The sequence below is a fragment of the Solanum pennellii genome, chromosome 6 (genome assembly GCF_001406875.1).
Source record: "Solanum pennellii chromosome 6, SPENNV200".
Classification (NCBI taxonomy): Eukaryota; Viridiplantae; Streptophyta; class Magnoliopsida; order Solanales; family Solanaceae; genus Solanum; species Solanum pennellii.
In genome coordinates, this window is record NC_028642.1 from 1,044,007 (window position 1) to 1,066,262 (window position 22,256).

Below are 22,256 nucleotides of genomic sequence, written 5' to 3' on the forward strand. Positions count from 1 at the left end.
ACTGTGCATTCCTGGGTTTTTAGAGTTTTTCACATTCCTACATTGTTGAAAACTTTTTGGAGAAGATATGGATCTCGGATTTGAGATTTTTGGATTCTAGCTTTAATTTTGGCTTTGGGTATTTGTAGATTGTTGACAATTCGGATGGATAATCTATTTGGTAACAATTTCCTACTTTTCACTATGTTTGGCTAAAATCTTCTACCTTAGGGGTGTGATCATGTTTCCAAATGCATTAATTAGCTAATGGGTATTGTTAATTGTTGAATTTAATGTTGTTTTGACATGAGTTCAATTGTTTGTTCATGTTGTAATCAATGAATTGAAGTTGCAAATTCAGTTCTAGCTTAGCTCTCTATGCTTTCTTGAGAAAGAGGTATTAAAGTAAAATGAATGATTGATAGTTGTATTGATTGTGTCTCTATCAACCAGCTTGAGAAAGTGGGTTAATTAAGGAATTGAGTTGTTTGGTATCGTTAAGTTTGTTGAGGTTCAAGAGAACTCACTCAAAACATGATAGTTGTTCGAGAGATAGCTATCGTAAACAAAACCTAGCCTAGCCATTGTAGTTCAACACCTTAAAGCAATTAGTAATTACCCAATACGCAAAATTCCCATTCGATTGATCACATTTTAAGGCCTTCTCTCTAATCGCTTAACTCTTGTGTTACTTGGGACTAAACTCCCCCATTTGATATTGATCACTAAAATTTATTGATTTAGTTTATGTTGGGTATTTTCCTTGCACCTACAAAAGATTAGAACATGTCTTTACTTCATAATCGAATTTTTTACCGCATCACTCCTTGTGGGATCGACCTCACTCATCGTTGAGTTTGTACTTGTTAGCGATCGCCTACACTTCGAATCGAAAAAGTGTAGTTGAGCGACACAGATACTCAAGGCTTTTAGTTTTTATGTTCTAGTTTTGGAGTTGCATCCTTAGTCTTGACTATTTAGAGTTTTGTATGATGACTTTCAGTTTCTAAGGATTTTATTTCTGCATATATTGTTTGACTATCGATTGAGTTTATGGGGCCAACCCAATTCGTTAGTTGGTTTTAATTTGTTTTCTTAATAATTATTTCATGAATTGGTTTGGTTATTGGTCTATTTGGTTGGTTTAGGTTCGTCCTCCTGCCAGGTGGTTTAGTGTGAGTATCATTCACGACGATTTGGTTCAATATCATTAGTGATCCATGAGTATGAATGTGTAATCATAAGATTAAGTTAATTTCGAATGCAACAAGTGTATAAGATAATGTCCTTCTCAACATAAAATATGGGATACAAGATTTATCAATTGATGACTTTGCCATTAAGCTCATGTTTGTAGCCTGTAGGCCACATTTCCTCATACGACTTAACCACAAGCATAAGGAATTGTCACTATTACCTCATCCAATACTTGTAATTTTACACAAGTCAAAGATTATGGCAACCTACTGATACTTTGTCTCATAATCAGAAAGATTACATTGTATACACAGTTTCACACCTTCTCCCACAACATTAGACATGGATTAGTTCTTTGTAAGCTGCAGTACAGATGTATATTACAATATTAAGGTATTGATTCTTGTGTAATTACTTAGAATAATTGGCACATGTACAAGTGATGTAGAAGAAAATACCAACAGACATCACTCTGATCACGAGCCTATTTTCATTTCACCTCTAGAACCAAGAAACTCTTGGCTAGATCTTTTGCGCATGCCTTCTCTTCGAGTTAACAATCTGTGATCGTGGTATATAACAATGGTGTTTGTAGGAGTTAAGTAGCTGTCAATTACCTTACTAACACATGCAAAATCACGCTGTCTGGATGCCAGCAAGTGATGCCCATCTGGTTCAGGAATATAGCTTTGTTTCCCTAGAGAGCACAGATGAAGGCGTAAATTCGTTTTTGTACTGTTGACTGGGTTAAGCTTGCACTTTCTGTCATCCAGAGCCTGCTTGCAGTGGAAGTAAAGATCCTTGTTTGCCCTTTATGAAAAAATTAAGTTCTGCTGGTGCAACGACCATGCTCAACCATTCTTGTAGTTGTTCACCTTCTACTTTCTCATTCTCTGAGAGGAAGAAATATCAATCCATAAAAGAGTACCAAATATAAAAGTCCAGTCTCATTTTATATGTCGGTCTGAGCATATAGTACCATAAAAACTTGTGGTCTTAAACATGTCATTTTTGTAGTGAAAAGAGCATCACATTGACAGTACAATAGGAAGTATAGAATTAGAGAGTTCCCAAATATAAAAGGGTGCCATACTTTTAACACATACTAAACCAAAACAATGTCATAAAATGGAATAGAAAGAGTATCCACCTTCCACAAAGGAAAAGGTAAAGAGATTGAAAGGAGAAGACACATCACATATCATAAAGAGATCTTTGTTATTTATTAACATATTAAAAATAAAATGAGATTTTTTTTTTATCTTTAATGCAAAATCATTGCCTTGTGAAGTTAATCGAAAGAAAGCAATACCAAAGAATACCGAAAATTTGGCTAGTAAAGTGACATTGAACATATTACCTTCCAATTGAGCTCCCAACCCCTCAAGAACTTTGGGATTAGCACGTACAACACAGAGTGCAATATCAAGTGCAGACTGCAGTAAAGCCTTGACCTCTCTTTGAACAAGATCAACAAGATGCCCCTGTGGAATAATTTTACTTTCAGTTCTGCTAAAGATGTGGTACTTTTAAGTTAGAAACATACGTTGGGATCAAATGTAGAGCAGAAAAAAGCAGAGAATTCAGAAAACAAGAAAGGGGCAAAAGCAGAAAGACCTGGTCCCTTCCCCAGGACATGGATCCACCATCATCCATCCCACCTCCAGAAAGTGTTGCCACTGAGATAGGGCCAATGGTCTGACTAAGACCATATTCAGCCACTGCCTTGTAGGCCATGTCTGTAGCTCTGCGTATATCATCAAGAGCACCAGTAGATACACGTCCAGAGTACAATACTTCTTCCGCAGCACGTCCACCAAGAAGAGTGACCAACCTCCCACGCAATTCATCAACAAAGAGCAGATATCTGTCCTCATTGGTTGGAGGAATATAAGTAAATCCTAAAGCTCCTCCAGATCTTGGCAATATGCTCAGCTTCTGGTTAACGAAAAAAGAGAACTGTTATAAATACCATAACTGCACTGATCCCAATTATGTACAACAAAAGCAACAATCATAGTTTGAGAAAAGCACGGTTGAGTAGAAGCAAAGTACTGATTTTAGTAAAAGACTTTAAGCATCTGTACCAATATAGGAATGGCTGACCTCACTTGCAAACTCACATGAAAAGGAACAAGGATATTGAGAGAACTTGCAGGAAGACCACTTCCAGAACCATGTTGGTATGGTTCATTTGAAACAGATAGTTGGGGGACGTAAAAAAAATGAACTGGTGCCGTCAAAATTAAGAAAGAGAGGAAGGGGAAATAACAAGGAAAACTTGAGATTTCTCATTAGTAACAACTTTCACATAAAACAAAGTTGGGGGGTTGGAGAGTGAGAGTCGCTCGCTCTCTATTTACCAACACCAAAATCATGGAATAAAATACCTCACCTACTCAACCCACAAATATAGAACTATGATATTCTTTCTTCTTTTTTTGTCAAGGAGAAACAACATTAAGGAAGGCATACAACCCTTTTACCCAGAAAATATATTTCCATGAATCTGGAGAACACCAGAAAAGAGAGAGGTAGGGAGAAAGAACCTTATATTGTTTTTTCCTGACAAGTGAGGTCATTATGTACATATAACATTCTTCCAGATTTGCCTTTTTAGGGAAAATAGAGGTCAAACAATCAGTAGCATATTTGAGTTGTACCCAAGTCTGACATCAGAACCAAGTCATTTCCTATCCCTTATCAAATCCAGACACCCATTTTTTATTAGAATAAAGTATTAGATCCAAACACAGGCATTTTTCCATTTTGGACATTCTTATCAATCAACAAGACACCAATAAGCCACTACTTCTCCATTTTCTATTTTTTATTTTATCTGCTCTAACAACAGTGATACTACGTTGAGAAGGATAGGTAACAGAGATGACTGTGTTGATCAATGATCCAAATATTTCTCCATAATCCATCACCCCAAGAACAAACTGTGAACCCAATTTAAACACTATTAGAGGTCCCATGCCAAATGCAGGGGAGTGGTTTTGTTGATGCATAATGTCCCTGGAAAAGGTCAAAACCAGGCTGTTCAAGACATGCAGACATTTGATTTTCCTGTTCTGAAAAATGTCAAACTTAAGAAATTCTATTTCTAGAGTAGTTCTATCATAGAGTTTTTTCAATTCTTTTCAAATCAGCCTCTTCTGTCAGATGTTATCCAGTGGAACTCAAATCAAATAACACGAGCTTGCAGTAAATCAGGAAGAAAAAGAATTTCTCAGAGAAAGTGATAATAATGATCACCTCAACCCGTGGCTGCCCAGAAAGAAGATTTGCAACAGCAGTCCCAACTACTGCGTGCCCTGCTTCATGCCTTGCAACTACACCCTTCTCACTTCCCTGCAGTTTGGCAGTCTTCTTCTCAATGCCCTGAAACATCGAAGATGAAGCTTGTAAACCTAAATGGCAATGGTGATCAAGAAGAGAAACTAAAAGAAACATGTTAACTAACGTAGCAGCGAAGGTCAAAAACAAGAAATACTTTGTTTATTCACTCATTTGAGCCCATAGACCAGCACTATAGATAAAGCATGGGGGATGCAAACTATAACATGTCCGCCATCTTGCAATTTTCTTTTTCTTTTTAAAAGTTAGACCTTCAACATTCTTAAGTCTAGTAGACAATGCTTCTTAAAAGGCTCTTAGAGGGCAGCCACAGTCCCCCTTCCTCTTCAACCTTTTTCCAATTATGTTACACAGAATCCATAGACATATATTGAGAAATATGTAACTTTACATGGACCAGACACCTGTATTTAAGTTTCCCTTGAAATCAGAACACGCTGGTCCTTAGCAATAAAAGATGCATCAAATAAGTCTAACTCCATCAGTTCTACCATCGACTCTAATGTTAGGAATTCTTCAGTCTTGAACATGTTTCTTATAATATTACAGCCATCAAGGTTCAAAGCATCGGCATGTACATATTTGCTGTTTAAGGATAGATAATATACACCACTTCTCTAAAGCTCTCGAAATCCAAGCTTATTGAATTATCATACAATGGAGCCCAAAAATGGAAAATCTAGTGGGACTCGTGTTCAAGGGAGAACATCTAATATGGATGAACTTTTCTCATGAAAAGCTTCTTATGTATGCCCATTTTGTTCTAATTGAACTAACCATTGTGGATCTAACACACGATTGTGAAGAAAGAATTACATATAATGCAAAAAAAGAGTAATGGTGCATGCTGTTGCTCAGCCATTAGCATAATTATGAGAGGTAAAGAGTGATACCGCAATTGAACGCTCAACAGCTTGAATGAAATCAATTCTTTCAACTACAACTTTACTCAGTCTTCCTGCCAACAGAGCAGCTTCATTCACCAGATTTGCAAGATCTGCCCTATACCATCCTCAAATGAATAATCAGTCAGCCATAGAAACATCACATATAAAATTTAAAGCTTATGAAAATCAGAGAACAAGGTTTACCCCGTAAAACCAGTAGTCATAGAAGCGATGTTACCAAGATCAACATCTTGTGCCAAGGGAAGTTCTTTCTTGGAGACATGTACCTTTAAGATAGCTTCTCTTCCACACCTATCAGGCGCTTCCACCTAGAAACAGGAACTTACATCACCATTTCCATTCTATAGGAGTTGTCTGTATGACGAGGTCATGACTCATGACCATGTTCTAGAACATGGACAAAAGCTTTTAAGCAAAATGAAAACTTTATTCCCATTGAAGAAAGATACAGACCATTACTACACGGTCAAATCTCCCAGGTCGGCGAAGAGCAGGGTCTAAGACATCAGAGCGATTTGTTGCTCCAAGAACAATTACAGCAGAATTACTGTCAAATCCGTCCATCTCCTGCAGATTATTGTAAGATATTAGTTTCTTATGAAAAAACTGAAGTGATGCAGCACCACAAAACCAGTATGTCTTACAGTGAGTAGTTGGTTCAATGTCTGCTCTCTTTCATCATTGCTTACAATGCGGAATTTTCCATCACGGCTTTTTGCCACAGCATCTATCTGCACATCCAGAAAATGATGACACTTTTTATTAGAATATTTTGAGTTTGTAGAGAAAGAAGAGGAGGTCTGCACATCCAGATGATGATGACACTTTTTATTGGAATATTTTGAGTTTGTAGAGGAAGAAGAGGAGGAGGAAAGCACAGGTGACCTCATCGATAAAAATTATTGAAGGTGCCTCCTTCTTTGCCCGTGCAAACAGGTCACGGACACGTGATGCTCCCATTCCAACATACAATTCTACAAACTCACTTGCAGAACAACTGATAAAAGGAACCTCAGCTTCCCCAGCAACAGCCTTTGCTAGAAGTGTCTTTCCTGTCCCGGGGAGACCCACCTGTAACAATTAAAGCCATTTTTATAATCTAAACATTGAGAATCACAAAGCATATAACTAATCAAATGGTGTCCCCAAGTAGAATGGTCAGACAGTCAATAGTCACATAACAAAACTAGCAGGAAATAATGATGTGATTTGACCATAGAGGCATCACAAAGTGACATGAAGGGATAGAGAGAGAATCCCTTCAGAAACAGGAAAAAAACCAAGAACAAAAGATCAGAAGTTTCAATGAGTTACTATTCGAACCCTCCAATTATTGTACATTATTCTCAAAGCTTTCTCACTTTGATAACCACGTAGCAGTCACATTACTACGTCAAATTTGAAACTCACCAGTAGAACACCACGAGGAGGACGTGCACCAAGCCGTACATACTTATCTGGATTTCTAAGAAATTCCTGGGGAAAAAAGCAATTAAAAACACCAGCAATTAAAAACGCCACAACAATGAATTATTAACTGTTCATCAACTTCTTATGGTATCAAAATGCAGCACTTATAGCAGATATGTTGTCAAGAGAAGTTCACCAATGAAAATAAAAAATACCACAATTTCTTCTAGCTCCTCCTTAGCCTCGTCAACGCCTGCAACATCAGCAAATGTGATAGTTTCCCCTAGTTCAGACACTTTTGTGCCACCTGAACCCCCTGACTTGCGATTTCTGAGTTGGCCAGCTGTGCTCTGTTATTAAGCAGCCACAATGAAGTTGATGAGATATTCAGAAATATCACGGACTTACAATAATCACACACATAATTTGAATAATAATTGTATATACCTGAGAAAAATTTACTGGGAAGCGATGAAGAAGCCCCGCTAGTACAGCAATATAAAATAATGCTATCTGCAAAATAATGTAAAATAGCACTTCAAGTTTTTAATTCAAACATCTGAAGAAAAAAAATCAGGATAGACAAACAATAATGAAATGTTTAGCTTACACCATAGAACAGATGAATAACATGAATGGGGCACTAGAAAGAAATGTCAAGTTGCATTAGCCAAAAATATAGAAAAACTCACTGCAACCAACCCGGGTTCATGCAATCTCTGCACTTGAGCAAGAAAAAAACATGAAAATTGATCTCTCACACTCCAGAATGGCATGTCAAAGGTTGTCTCAGAAAAGGGCGGAAAGGAGTAGTATTCACACTTAAAAGGAAGTTTATTCCATAAGAGTGACAAGTAGAATTCCTATAGCAAATTAAGAGAATAAGCTAGCTTGGAATCAACAGAAAATCTAGTCATCTTTGTTTTTGCGAAACACAGACATCTTAAGCTAAGAAAGCACCTCGGAGAGGAACTTATGACTGAACTCAACTCTGAAATATTTTTGTTTGATGGTGTTGTTTGTTCCATGGGTTTGTTGTTGTGGTTGTTTGCTCCCTTAAAATACTTTAAACAACAACAATAAGAAGTATGGCTCAATCACAACCAATTGGGGTCGTCTATATGAATCATCAATATACATGCTGCTTCACTTTGGACCCATATCATTAACAATACTCAATAACTTGGAGTTGGCTTAAATTAGAAGTCTTCTACATATTCAACTGACATACAAATCTCTTAACAGAAAAAAGATTCCTAGCATAATACTGAATCTGATGTAAGCACATCAATATAACTGAGCCTTATCATGTTTTATAAAACAACTGTGGTACATGCGATTTGAGGTTTATCTCGTCCTTTCTGAAAATTTCAAAAATAATTTGTTTCACACCAACTACTAAAGCATTTGGAGACCTTTGTAGAACATGAACAAGTCATCTCAAAAACATTTTCTCATTTTACGCTCATATGTGTATTATCTGTACGTGATATAAGACGTGATCATTTCCTATCTTATCTATTTTTTATTTTTTTGAGAAGGATTATCTATTTTTTATGATCACACATCTATCTTAACAGTCTCATTACTACAATACTCATCTTGTTGATAATTTTTATTCTTAGAAGAAAACTTTCACTCCTAGTCTAACGACCATTATATAAAACTTGCAAAATTCGCTTTCGTAGGTATCCTCCTATTGTATGACACTCTTGTCACATCCTCCATTTCAACCATTCCATTTTAACTTTGTTTGTTATATCATATCGTTGCCAAAAATATTGAGCCTAAATATGTGAATTATCTGAATTTAAGAACCACAATAACACCTGCTCTCACTTCAACTTCGGTCTTTTTATGCTAGCACTCGCAGTGCATTGTTCGATTCTTAATTCTAGTTATCCTACAACCCATCCTCTTTAGAATGCTTCTTTATTTTCAAACATTTAGTTCACTCCCTTGCTAGTTTCATTAATTTACACAATATTGTCACTGGATAGTATAAACAAGTGTGCTCCTGGTAATACATAGTCTTTGTCAGCCAATGAATGCATTTTGAATACACAGCATTGAATTTGAACTACAATGTGAGATGGAAATGTAACTTGTAATATTATGTTAGTCAATAATAAAGACAGCATCAGAAAAAAAGTAAAGAGGTTTATAAATTGTAAAATACGATCACATTCCAAATCCTTATTTATAATCTCCACATACAATTCAACACTATTACTACAATGTTCGGTTTCATTTACTCTTTCCACATAAAACTTAGCATTGTTCAAAATGATGTTTGGCTCCAATTATCTTTTCCACTTAACTAATACCCGCATAAGTTATGCAGGGATGTATGGTTACATTCTAAATCCTTATTTATAACTTGTAACTTGTAAATTACGATTACATTCTAAAACCTTATTCATAATCTCCACATAAAATTCAACACTTACTACAATGTTCGGTTTCATTTACTCTTTCCACATAAAGCTTAGCATTTCTCAATACAATGTTTGGCTCCAATTTCCTTTTCCACTAAACTAATACCCGCATAAGTTATGCAAGGATATATGTATTATTTTATGGGGGATAGAATGTGGAATAAGAACTTGAGGATTAGTAATACATGTATTAAAACCACTAGATGACAAAAATAACCATTGATAATAGTAACCAATATTTAATTTTGTTTAAACAAGTTAAAAAATATTTTGAAATATACACTGTATAATAATTTTTAATACAACAAAATACTAATTCAATAGTAAATAATCCATTTACTACTAAATCCTGCATTAGTAAATCCTTACAACTAATCCTTGCATAATTTGCTTCTAACCAAACAACCGCTACATGTCATGTGCTGAGAAAAGATAGTAACTACATGACCATATAAGAAGAAAGACAACATTTTTCTAGAACAACTATATAATTAAGTTGATCTAGTTATAACTTCTCCATTTGTGGGAACTCGAGATGTACAATATCAAAAGCAGTGAAGTTACAATTAAGCGCATATATAAAAAGTTGAAGAATGAACTAAAGCATTTGTAACGATAGTTTTTGACGAAGCATCAGATATCTCATATCTAATTACCAGTCCATTTTCAAGCTAACTGAATGTGTAGCTACTGGTATTACAGCCTCTTTAGTTAGACTAAAAACATTTACAGATACAGATATAGCAAGTGAACGTGCATCGGTGTAGATACACGACTTAACATTTCATAACAACAATATACAGTTGAAAAGTAGTTCATCAAATCCTTACCAGAGCAGAGTTCATGAATCCACCAGACCGTTTATCGGGAGAACCAAACTCAACATCATTCTCAAGCATTTTCTCATAAGGGGTCTTTATATCACTCGGCCTCGTGGTAGTATACACAATTTTCTTTGTAGGAGTTACACTCCTTAGCACTGCCTCAGAATCTTGCAACTTACTATTTCCATTTTCATTCACATTCACAACCTCAGTCTCCATTACACTACTACTCACTTCACTCTTCAATTTGAACATTATATGTACACCATCAACCTCAACTTTCTGCACCTGATTACTATTTATCTTACTCAAAAACTCACTATATGGAACACTTACAAACATTGTCGGAGCTCTAGGATCCGACCCGGGTAATGGCAAACCGGGTCGTAGTAATCTCATAACAAACATCACAATCCCCAATTGCAATAACAAAACCCCAATTTCTTGAGCTTGAACTATCGGTTCCCACCTCAATTTCCTCCCCTTGGACCACCACCAATTATCTTTCCCTTGCTTCTCCCTTCTTGACGAACCCGAATTAGGGACCCGAGGACCCGGTTCTGAACCCGGAGATTTCTTGCTGTCTGTACCTGAAGATTCGGATTTTTCCGTTGAATCCGAATCTTGTTCACAGGACCCGTTAGCCTGAACACTTATTTCACGTGGAGTTAACTTTTTCTTTGAATTCTTTTTTCCCAAAAAATCAAACCCTGAAAGGGATTTTGGAAATATAGCATTTGAACGAAAAGGGGTCTTTTGGGAGATCAAAGAAATGGGTTTTTCGTGTAAAAAACCATAGCGATTGCAGAAGAAAGTATGTCTGTAAAAATACTTTGGATTATACTGAAAATTCAAAGAAATTTGTACATGAATAAAGGGACGAAGATGGTGTTCGATTATTGCCATTTGAGAGAAAAATTTATGGAAGAAATGAAGAAAAAATTGAACTGAGTATTACAGATTGTGAGTGATTTTATTACCGGCGAGAGGTTGAAGAAGAAAGGATAACCGTTGGATTTGCCGGGTGCGGTTGTTTATGACCGTTTGATTACTTATGTCTGTTTTTTCGTGTTATCCAATTTTTTGTTTGAGATTGTCAAGTTTATTTTGTTAGATTATCACCAATTATTTATTTTAAAAAAATTAATTTCAAATTAATGTAATGAATTGTAGTTCTATTTGTAGATTAAGTTAGATATATTTTGATATAAAATCAAAATACAAGGTATCGAAAATATTTTTAAATTCTAATGGATTATTAAAATGATCTTCTTATTTGACTAATAAAATTTAAATATATCATTAATCTTATAACATAAGTTAAATATTCTCACTAAATTTAGGAGTGTGTTCAACACTTTTCTTGATTTTTTCTCAAGCGCATCATGATTTTAAAAGAATTTGAGGTCACTTGTTATGTCATGTGACAGATCAAAAATGATCTATGTTTAATTAGTTAACTAAAAAGTAATTTTAATACTGTCAACCTATAATATGAGAGTAAAACTAATAATTTATCTAAAATTTACAGAGTATATTTAATAGTTCTCTCTATCATTAATAATAATTCATATAAAATATGCATACGTATATAATGCAATTATTTACGGGCTCCATTATCATTTATATGATAATCTCTCCATCCGATATTATTTATCATTATGCGATTTTCGAAAGTCAATTTGATTAATTTTTAAAGTTAAATTAGATCACATTCATTCGATATTTTAAACAAAAAAATTAGATATTCTAAAACTATATAAAAAGTAGTATATATATTGAAATTTTTTATATATTAATATGATGAATATTAATCAAAATTTTTATAATTTGAATCTAAAAATAAAAATTATAACAAACAGTACCAGACGACGGAGGGAGTAATAGTTTTCCTTTTTGGATTGGTTCGAAACGTCATTCATCTTAGTATTTAATTATATATGGTCAAGCATTTTAATTATTATTATTATTATTAGTCCTTTAAGTTCCCATTATTTTAATGTGAGTTATGTTAACTACACACGTGTTGATATATTCATAGAAAAATATATTTAAATTATCGTAAATTATACTTCTTCATTTCAAATTATTTATCTAATTTTTTTTTATAAGATCTTAAGAAAAAACAAATAAGAGATGTGTTATATTCATATGTTGAAGTTTGGCACTTTGCAATGGTTTAAAAGTATGTGTTTCTCAATATTTCTCTTGTCCAAACCAATACCACATATACTATTCAATTTAATTTTATTAAACTTTGTCACTTTGCATGGATTTTATTTTATATTTATATATAAAGTAAATTGGGAAAAAAAAAGTCTAGAAACTTTTCATCCTAGATATTTTTCAACAACTAAGTATTTTTTCTTATTTTAAAAAGATATTCCAATTCCAGTGTTTGACCAAATAAGAGAATTTTGCATTTTTACCTTTAGATGTAAATATAGTAGAAAATGACTCAAAATATTATTTTCTCACTTATTGTTTAAAAAATACCTTCAACTTTTATTTTTTATTTGAAAAAAGATATAAAGTGACATCTGAAGTTATTTTGAATTTTCAAAATAACATATAAACTATGCAAACTAGGGCTGTGGATCGGTTGATTCGGTTCAATTTTGAAGTTTATCGGGTTGTCTTATTGGTTATCGGTTTGTAGAGATGCTAAACCATTATAGAACCATTAAGATATTGACTTATCGATTATTGGTTTATCGATTTTTCATCATTATCGGTTCGGTTATCGATTTAACCATTAAGATTTGACACAAAAGAAAAAACATTGAAAATCATTTAGAAATAAGGTGACAAACACAATAAATCATGCACTTGAGTTCGCATGTTACATCTTGGTCAAAAGCAAACACTTTTATATTGTTGAATAACCAAGTGTTTGAGACAATCAAAAATAAAAGTAGGAAATCAAACTCTAAGTCGAGGACTTTCTATACAAAATGGTATAAATATAATTATTTAATTTAGTATTGGGTTATTGGTTAATCCGTTAAGAAAAAACTTCAAACCGTTAAGAACCGATAACCCGATAACAAAAAAAATCAAACCGTTATCAAAACCACTAAGTCAATAACCCAATACTATAAACCAATAACTTTTTTATCGGTTCGGCTTATCGGTTTTGGTTCGATTTTGAACAGCCCTAATGCAAACGTCCTATTATCTTCGAAACAATCCTAAACTGATATTATTACATCATTTTTGTCCACCTGACATTGAGTGTGTATGCACTCTCTTAAAGAGTGTGAACAAATTTAAAAAATGAATATAATTTTATTTTTACAATTATTTTGTTATAAAATATATTTTTTGTTTTTCTTATTATTTTAACTTTTTCTCCTTATTAATTTTTTTTTCTTTCTTCCTTCTTCTTCAGAAATTCATTGTCATTTTCATGGTAACTTTTCACTTTCAATGTCATTTTTTATCACTCTCCACCTTCCTTTTTTACTACTATTAACTAGTATTCGTACCCGCTCGTTGCGCGGAAATTTCAAACGTCATAATGATTAAATCAAAAGCATTTATGAAATATATTTAGAAGATAACTTTTTTGTTATAATGTTATTCTAATAGTTATGATTAACTCTCTTCAACTTTAAAATTATATCTAAATACTTTATTATATTTCGAACAATTTGATAACCCACTAGATTTCAAGATGATTAGTAGGTATTATTTATTTTTTAAAATCCAAATTTCACTTAAACTTTTTCAATTTTCGGAGAATTCTGATTCTTACAAAATTATCATTTTTAGTTTTGAAGTTATATGAAATGAGATAAATTAATAAATACAATTTTAAGGCAATAGAATTTATTTTACAATTTTTTGATTTATTTGTTATTATTGGATTACTTGTTTATTCATTATTAATACAAGTTTAATTTACTCTATAGATCAACTTTGATATGTGTGTAATACATTTTTAGTTCAAGTTTAATTCATTTTATAATTTGTTATGTCTCTTTATTTGTTGGGATTAAATTATTTATTTAATTAATTAATTATTGATACAAATTTTATTCATTTAGAAACAAAAGGAAAAAAACAAGAGAGAGAGAGCACAACAGCAAAGAGAAAGCAAAAAATAAAAAAACAATAATAAAAAAAAAGTAAGAGAGAAAGATATACAAAAAAAAAAGGAGCAAGAGAAAGAGAGAAGAATTAAAAATCGGAGAGAAAAAAAAGAGAGAGAGGCGAGAGAAGCAAAATCTAACAAATATATAGTTTTGTTTATATTGTTATAAATGGTAATATTTAAAAAGTATATTTGAAACAAGTAATTACTTTTTAAAAGGGATTGAGTAATTAATCATTTTTGGATGTGATTTTTCTTGAGTTGTGTCAATATTCAGAGATAGGAGTGGAAAAATCAAGTCCAACTCGCCCTACTCGATCCAACCCATTTAGGTTGGGTTGGTTATTGACCCGTTCATTTGTTAGTTCAATTATTTTAATACAATCCATTAAAAATTGAGTTGATATGTTACTCAAATTAATTTTTGAAAAATCTTGTCAAAGTATTATTAATTTTTTTTTTGATTTTATATGTTATATATAGTTATAATAAAGAAAAAAAGAATGTTTTTATTAGTATTAAAAGCTTATAAAATAACAAATAAAGCTATTGAAACTTAGTAAAAACTGAGCGCGTAATGTATCATGGTTATTACAAGATATAGAATTTGATTTCCATAGTGGTATTACAATATGCTAATATAAGATCTATATAGTTTTGGACTTCCCTATCATAATCCTCCTCATAATTAGTCACAAAAGAAAAGAATAATAGGTGCATATATAGATACTATGCATATGTTAGATTTAAAATCCTAATCTCTAGTTATTACTAAAAATAAGGAGCAAGGATGGTGGAGAATTTCTAAAATAAGAGGATATCACTAACCAAAAAAACACAAAAAATGAACAAAATTCCCTCAATCTCACTTTTCTTTGGTTCAAAAAAAAAAGAGACATAATTCTTTATCAAACTAAATAAGATGAGAGTCTCTTTGTGTTTATATCTAAATTTTTCCTAATGATACAACATTTGACAAAGAAATGGCTATTGAGTCAAGCAATATTAGTAGTTTGATATGGACAAATGTTAAATATTCTATAGAATTTTCTTCCACTTTTACCAAAAAACATCCATTTGTTTCATTCACTTTGTTATTCTTCATCTTGTTTTATTCACTTTCACCATCAAACACATGGTTTTTCATATATTCCTTACCCCTTTTGTTCTTTTTCACTATTCTTCTTATACTCTTCTTTAGCATTCCAAGTTTCAAACACTTTGAAAGAGATGTTGATCATTCGAAACCTTCTAAGAATACAATCAGTCATCATGATGAAGATGTCATTGAGGATAAACAAAAGGCTTTCCTTCGAGCTAGATCTGTTAGACGAAGAAAATCCAAGAAATGTATAGAAACTGGTGCTGAGGAGTTTATACAAGGTGGAACGTTTCGAATACCTTCTAGTGATGATCATGATCATGATGATTTTGTTGATAAAGGCGCGTTGATTGAAGAAAAACTGAAAGATATACGAGAGGTGGAAGTGCATTCGATAAGTCATGATCGTGATGAATGCTCTTCTAGCTCAAGTATTTTCAAGAATTCAAGGCCTGTTGAGTATTCTTATGAAGGAAGTGGAAAATGTTTTAAATCATATAGTTGTATGTATGAGAGAAAAAGAGAATGTTTTGGTGAAACAGAATATGATGGGGCTAGAAATAAGGGTGTGCAATGGAAGGATGATGATCAAAAGAATCTCATGGATCTTGGACTTTCTGAGATTGAAAGGACTAGAAGATTGGAAAGTTTAATGGCACGAAGACGAGCACGAAAGATGTTGAGCCTACAGGTTAGAAGATCATTGATGAATATAGGCTGCAAAGAAACATTTCCTCCAATATCTTCAATTTTAATTCCAAAACATAAAGAATCAACTAATCAATTTTCAACTACCCCGGGTTCAGCCCCTTCGATTTTGGGACCTAATCGGAATCCTTTTGACCTTCCATATGATCAACATGAAGAAAAGCCTAATGTAAGAGGTGGAAGTTTTATGCAAGAGTTCATGTCAGCTCAGGAACAGAAGGAGTTGATGTTATCCAGGCATGGAAGCTTCTGTATGGGGACTGCATTGTCAGGGGATTTGAATCTTGAGCAGCGCGAAAGGACTCAACGTTCTGATCTTCCATCCAGGCAATGGTTTCCAGAGACATCTGAAAGTTCCAAATCAAGACATCCGTTAGGTAAAATGACGTATCTATTCTTTTCCGTCTGAATACCTAGATAGCCCCTTAAACTTGACATGTTTTATAAGTTAAACAGATATCACGACCCTCCGCCTTTATCTCAGCCTTGAGACCAAGAATGTTCGCGAGCTCATTCTGGGTGACCTTTGTCCTTCAATACTTCCTTTAAATGAAAATTAATAAATGTGGTTTGTTTGCAGGTAAGGAAGAAAATGACAGAATAGTTGAAGAAGTACCATCTCAAGCATCCGAACCGGAGATGAACGTGGTCTATAAAGGAGATCAAAGTAGGGAAGTCCAGGATGAAAAAGACAGTAGTGAAGTACAGATAAAGTCAGTACTAGTGGAAGATATTAGCAATAGGGTAAGTTCATCATCTTCGTCGGAAGATGATGAACCATTCCATAAGATAGACAAAGATGCAATCTTGAAGTCTATTGCTTCTCCTGCTCTAAGGAACTTATCAGGTGATCCATCACCTTCTGGTTTATCCTTGTTGGAGAACACGATAGAGAACGAACGTTTATACTATCCTAATCGTCCTATGCATCACACTCCCGGCCAGTCTATTGCTTCTGACTTGCAAGTGGAGGTTTCTGAAGTCGGTTCACCTCCCTTGACAGACGATGGGAACTCATCCGTGGGTGAGGAGATTTCTATAGATGGGGGGATAGAAAAAGCTATAACGTCTAGCAGTGAGGACGTTCTGATGTCTTCATCTCACCTAGCTAGAGTAGATGAAAATGAATCAAATTCCAGAGAAGTACGCGAGGTCACTGAACAAGATATAGTAGAATTTGGATTTTCGAGGTTCCATATGTCTGAGAATAATGTGCCACAAAATATTCCATCAGAACGAACAATCGAACCGTATTCCACTGGTTCAAGCTCATTTCCACCTCCAAGGACAGACAGGAATCAAGCTAGCAGTAGTTATCAACAGCGTAGGCCGGAAGGACTTTCTGTAGTCGGTGAAAGATTTCAAGGTTCATTACTACAGCCAGAATTTCCAGCACAACAACTCCCTTTCGCATTAACGTCATTAGTATCACCGACATCTGTTCTACAACCAAATTGTTTGATTGAACATGGATCCTCTTCGAGTATTGATCAGCTACAAAATGATAGGTCAGTGAACATATCTAGTGAAAGATCAGATTCAATTGCTTCACAGGAATCAGATCTTAGTTTAAGCAACTTAACATTACAAGTTTCTGAATTACCTTCAGAAACAGAAAATTCAATTTCAGCCAAAGAGAACGATGTCGCTGCACTCGTTCTAGACAGTGCCAGCGAACAACATAGTGAACCTGTGGCATTTTCGACTATTGGACAAGGACATCACTCATTTGAAGCCTCTTCTAGTACATCATCGTCTAAGTCTGTTTCGCAACCAACATTTTCCATTGATCAAGGATCTAGTTCAAATTTGGAGGCTCAACAAGTAGACACGCGCGAACTAAAAAATAAGCTGACAGATGAAGTAACTGCTGAAAGTTGTGATCCAACCACTACTAGGAGCTCAAAACTTACGTTAAGAAATCCGACAGTGCAAAGTTCAGTACCACATCCGAAGACACAGAAGTCTGCAGAAAATTCAAAGTCTCTCCCTAGAAATGATATTCAGGAATCACTTCACGATAATGGTGGTAAACAGCCTATTGAAGAAGTTTTTTCTACAATTAGCCAGAGTTTTGATGGTTCACAAGCATCATCATCATCATCATCACCACATGATTTGGTGGTTGAACAAGTTCCGAGGGCCTCTACTTCATCCCCCTCTCCCAACACTACGATTCAACCAAAGTTCTCAGCAAGTGAAGGCTCCTCGACTTCTGAAAAACAGAAAAGAACGCAGGTTTGGTGATTTTAATGAATTTGACAATTATTAGATTATGCAAGTTAAACGAGTTGACTTCTCTGATGGTTACTCAACTAATAGTTATCATCTTAGAAAGTAACCTTTCTTCAACAAAAAGAAAGTGACTTTATGAGATAATAACTACGATCCGAGTGACCATATAAGAAATCAACTCCATGTTAAATTAATTGATATAAGTTGAAATCCAGCATGTTTTTGTGAAGTTTAGTTGTGTATCGACTTGTTAAAGGCAGAAAAGATGTATAATCGTGTATAGTTAAAAATAATGAATGTGTATCATAAGTTTGTAATAAAATTATAATGTATCAGTAAAGCAGTGTTTTTGGCAGACAGGAAAATGTAATTGCACCTGCATTTTCAAGTTCTGCATAACAAACCTAATAGAAACAACACTTTCTTTCCAGTTTCTCACTTATAGAAGTGTTTGAAATTTCAAGTATTGTTTTTTTTTTAATGTAACTTAGGATCCGATACCTGGAATTCCATCGGAGAGCTCTGTCAATCAAGACTTGATCAGCTTACAATCTTTAATCCAAGAAGTCCCTACAGCCTCGAGTTGTTCATCATCACCAAAGTCCGTACTCAAACCAAAGTCCTCAACAGGTCAAGGCCCTCTGTTGAACTTTGACAGGGAGGAACAAATAGGTGAAAGTCCAAGTCCAAGAATGTCTAGAACTTTATTGGTTGAGTCTGCATCAGACCAACTTCATCATACAGATGCTAAAACGGTACGTTTATATGGATTGGATCAAATGATACCTTCAATTACTTAAGTTATATATACTGACAGTATGGTATGGTAGGATTATTATTGTTAGTATGATAAACCAAACCACCCTTTAGAGAATAGGTTCTCCTATTTTCGCACTTATCCGTACATAAAACATACCCTCTCTTTGCAACAGCATAAATAGATGGTCTTTTCTTGTTACATTCATTATATCATATCTTTGTGCTTGTGAAAATAATGTAATACAGTCACATAGGATCAAGGGTGGTTAGTTGAACATCCTTTGCCAGGAAAAATAAACCGTATATATAGTAAACTATACGTGTATATAGCTTAAACATATTTTCTATACATGTAATATATATTGAATCTAGAACATCCTTAACGAAATTCGTACTTTGTCTTTGATTGCAACGTTATACAGAAACCATCCAATGATGAAGAGAAGTTTCATGAAGAAGCCACTAATCACAATGATGTCAAGAAGGAGGACTTACCTAAAATGAGCCTCAAAGAAGTCTCTGTAGAATCACCAAACAAGACCACTATGGTGTCTTCCAACACCACCAACAACAACAAACAAGAAAAGACAAGTGATGTTACAAATTTTGCTTCCACTTCAACTAACAAGAATGAAATTTTAGTCACTCCTATTAGTGCAAGTGAACAAACTTCAAATAAGGGTAATTCTGCAGCATTAAAGGAAACACATAGTGAAAAGACAGATAGTAAAGAGAAGGCTAAAGACTAATAAGGGGATAGTTAACATGCACTTGTTTTCTATATTGTTCAGACTCTTCAAAAACGCCGAGGGATATTTTAGGAGAGTTCGAACAACATAGTTTGTTTCTTCTTTTCCCATGAGACTCCTTAAATGTGTAACTCAATTTTCATTTGTAAGATACTTGGTGTATATAGGAGCTCTATGAAGTTTGATGTATACACATAGGAGAGTCAAGAGGAAATTTATTGTTGTATAGTATATTAGGTTGTATAATTTATAGAGAATGACATTGAAAACATGTTTGTAGCAGGTAACCTGCACTCATATTTATGTTACTATTTTCAGTTTTTAGAAAAAAATTATGCTATTAATAATTTAATATTTATATGGACTAATATGTGTGGGTGATTCTCACAAAAGGACTATTTTCCACTCAGGTCGGCTCAAACATATTAGTGTCCTAAAACAAAAATTAAACGGAGCCTTAAACTTGAATTGTTAATAACTTTTATATAATTGATTTCTTTCGTTTTCATTTTATTTTAATTTTTTTTTCATGCACTCCAAATATGTAAATTTTCTTCTAATACTTTCTTCATTTTTCATGAAAAGTTAATTTGTTAGGTACATATGAATATGTATGTGTATATTTTGAAGATTGACAAACCGGTGCGGTGCATTATGGAGCAACCTGAGCAAACGTGAATTCATTTAACATAGCTTACTGGAAGAGGAAATCCAAAATTAAGTATAACTTTATAATTTATTAGGAAGCATACTTAAAATAGGAAAATCATGTGAATAAAGATTTAAGAATGAATTCAAAGCCAAGTGAAAGAAGGAATACTATATCCTACTTGCTTAAGGAAAACATACGTCTTTATTTACTTCCTACTTGCTTAAGGAAAACTTACTTGAGGCAGCAAGAAGCGTAAGATTTTTTGCGGTAAAGACAAGTAAGAATAAGAAGTCAAAGTTGAGTTCAACAAGGATTTGATGCGGCAAAGTTAAAGTTGAAGAAGAACTTGAAGATGCGGTGAACTAGGAGTTCCACACAAAAGAGGAGTCCTACATGAAGTAGGATTTCTAGTTGAAATAGGTTTTGGATTTAAGTCCAAATCTATAGATAGGGCGATAATTTCGTTTGAGAAAAATTTCGCGCTCACATAGAAAGAAGATCAAAACACGATCAGTAGGTTTGAAAGAGTTTTGAGATTTATTGGGAGTGTTGCAATTTGTGAGGAAAATTTGTAAGATTGTATTCAAGAGTCTTGTTTACAATCTGAGTTTTGTGAGTAGGAGTTGTTCGACAAGTTGTAGAACTTGAAGAACATCAGAAGATATAAAACCTGGGGGTTTTGTGTCTTAGGGTAGCTAGATATTAGAGATTATAATTTCTTAGCTAGGAATTAGAGTTTATAATTCATCTAGGAATTAGAGTTTATAATCCTTAGGTTACATAACTTTGTAATTTTTTGTTGAGACATGAATTTTAATAAAGTGGAGTTAAATCCTACAGAGGTGTAGGTCATGGGTTTTCACCCTTAAGAGTTGGGGCTTTCCGCGATAAAATATTGTGTTATTATTTTTTGTTTCACAAAACGTAACTGTTGTAATCTGCAAAAGAATTATTTTATTGTGTTGTTCAAATTGATTATCGTTAAGTTTCAAACAAACAGAAACACGTTGTCTGTACGTGTTCCTGTGAAGAATTAGGGTAAAATTCCAAAAAACTCTTTCTACAAATATTATTCAATTTTTTTAAAAAAAATAATAACTTATAACATATTATTATTATTATTAAAAATGAGACTCCTTAAATTTGGAGGCCTAAGACACATATTTTTTTTAAAACACTGTCAAGTTATGTCCTCGACTAAGAACTAGTTAAAGAACAACAAAGAACAATCTACATATTAGAAAGTAAAGCAACACGAGATATTTACATGAAAATCTTGTTAGGATCGAAAATAAGCAGGTGTAAATGCGGAAGCTAGCAAAGCAAACCTCGAAAGATCACGAGTAAGAAGACAACGAGAAATATACCAAAAGACACAAAGATTTAACGTGGTTCGGTCAATCGACCTACGTCCACAAAGGAGATGAGCAATCCACTATAAATATGAGAGTACAAAATACAGAGGGGAACAACCTCAACCAATTCACTCGGAATACATGGGAGGTTCACACAAGTGATAACGTATCAAGCTTGTGACCCACAAATTCTCTCTCTAACCAAAACTCTCAAAGTCCTTAAGACTACATTGTGAATGCTGATTAAGTTAGAAGGAGCATTCCTCTATTTATAGAGTCCTAAACCTTTTCCTACAAGAAAATGATTAGTCAATCCAAAACCTTTTCCTAAAAGGAAAACCTATTTATGGTAAGAAATCAGGACAAATAAAACCTAACAAATCTCTTATTGTTCAAGAAAGGAAAGAATCACGCCCTACGTATCACGTAAAATTTCACCAACATCTTCACTAAACATGAACCAAGATTCAGATTATTATAC

General features: G+C 33.8%; 2 protein-coding genes across 2 annotated transcripts; one reads left to right on the top strand and one right to left on the bottom strand.

Annotated features, from left to right (window-relative positions):
* Window positions 1-1,295: 1,295 nt before the first annotated feature.
* LOC107023012 (ATP-dependent zinc metalloprotease FTSH 9, chloroplastic) lies at window positions 1,296-11,146 on the bottom strand. The gene is made up of 13 exons (XM_015223574.2): window positions 10,126-11,146; window positions 7,305-7,370; window positions 7,073-7,207; window positions 6,858-6,923; window positions 6,333-6,518; window positions 6,092-6,178; window positions 5,901-6,014; window positions 5,631-5,755; window positions 5,433-5,541; window positions 4,438-4,563; window positions 2,794-3,114; window positions 2,537-2,660; window positions 1,296-2,069 (listed from the first exon to the last, which is right to left on the bottom strand). The coding sequence occupies exons 1-13, from the start codon at window positions 11,023-11,025 to the stop codon at window positions 1,942-1,944; spliced, it is 2,487 nt and encodes an 828-aa protein (XP_015079060.1). The 5' UTR covers window positions 11,026-11,146; the 3' UTR covers window positions 1,296-1,941.
* A 3,943-nt stretch (window positions 11,147-15,089) lies between these two features.
* On the top strand, window positions 15,090-20,100 carry LOC107021938 (dentin sialophosphoprotein). Its single transcript, XM_015222651.2, has 4 exons — window positions 15,090-16,402; window positions 16,606-18,263; window positions 18,752-19,015; window positions 19,442-20,100. Exons 1-4 carry the CDS (start codon window positions 15,199-15,201, stop codon window positions 19,766-19,768), a joined length of 3,453 nt encoding a protein of 1,150 aa, XP_015078137.1. The 5' UTR covers window positions 15,090-15,198; the 3' UTR covers window positions 19,769-20,100.
* Window positions 20,101-22,256: the final 2,156 nt, after the last annotated feature.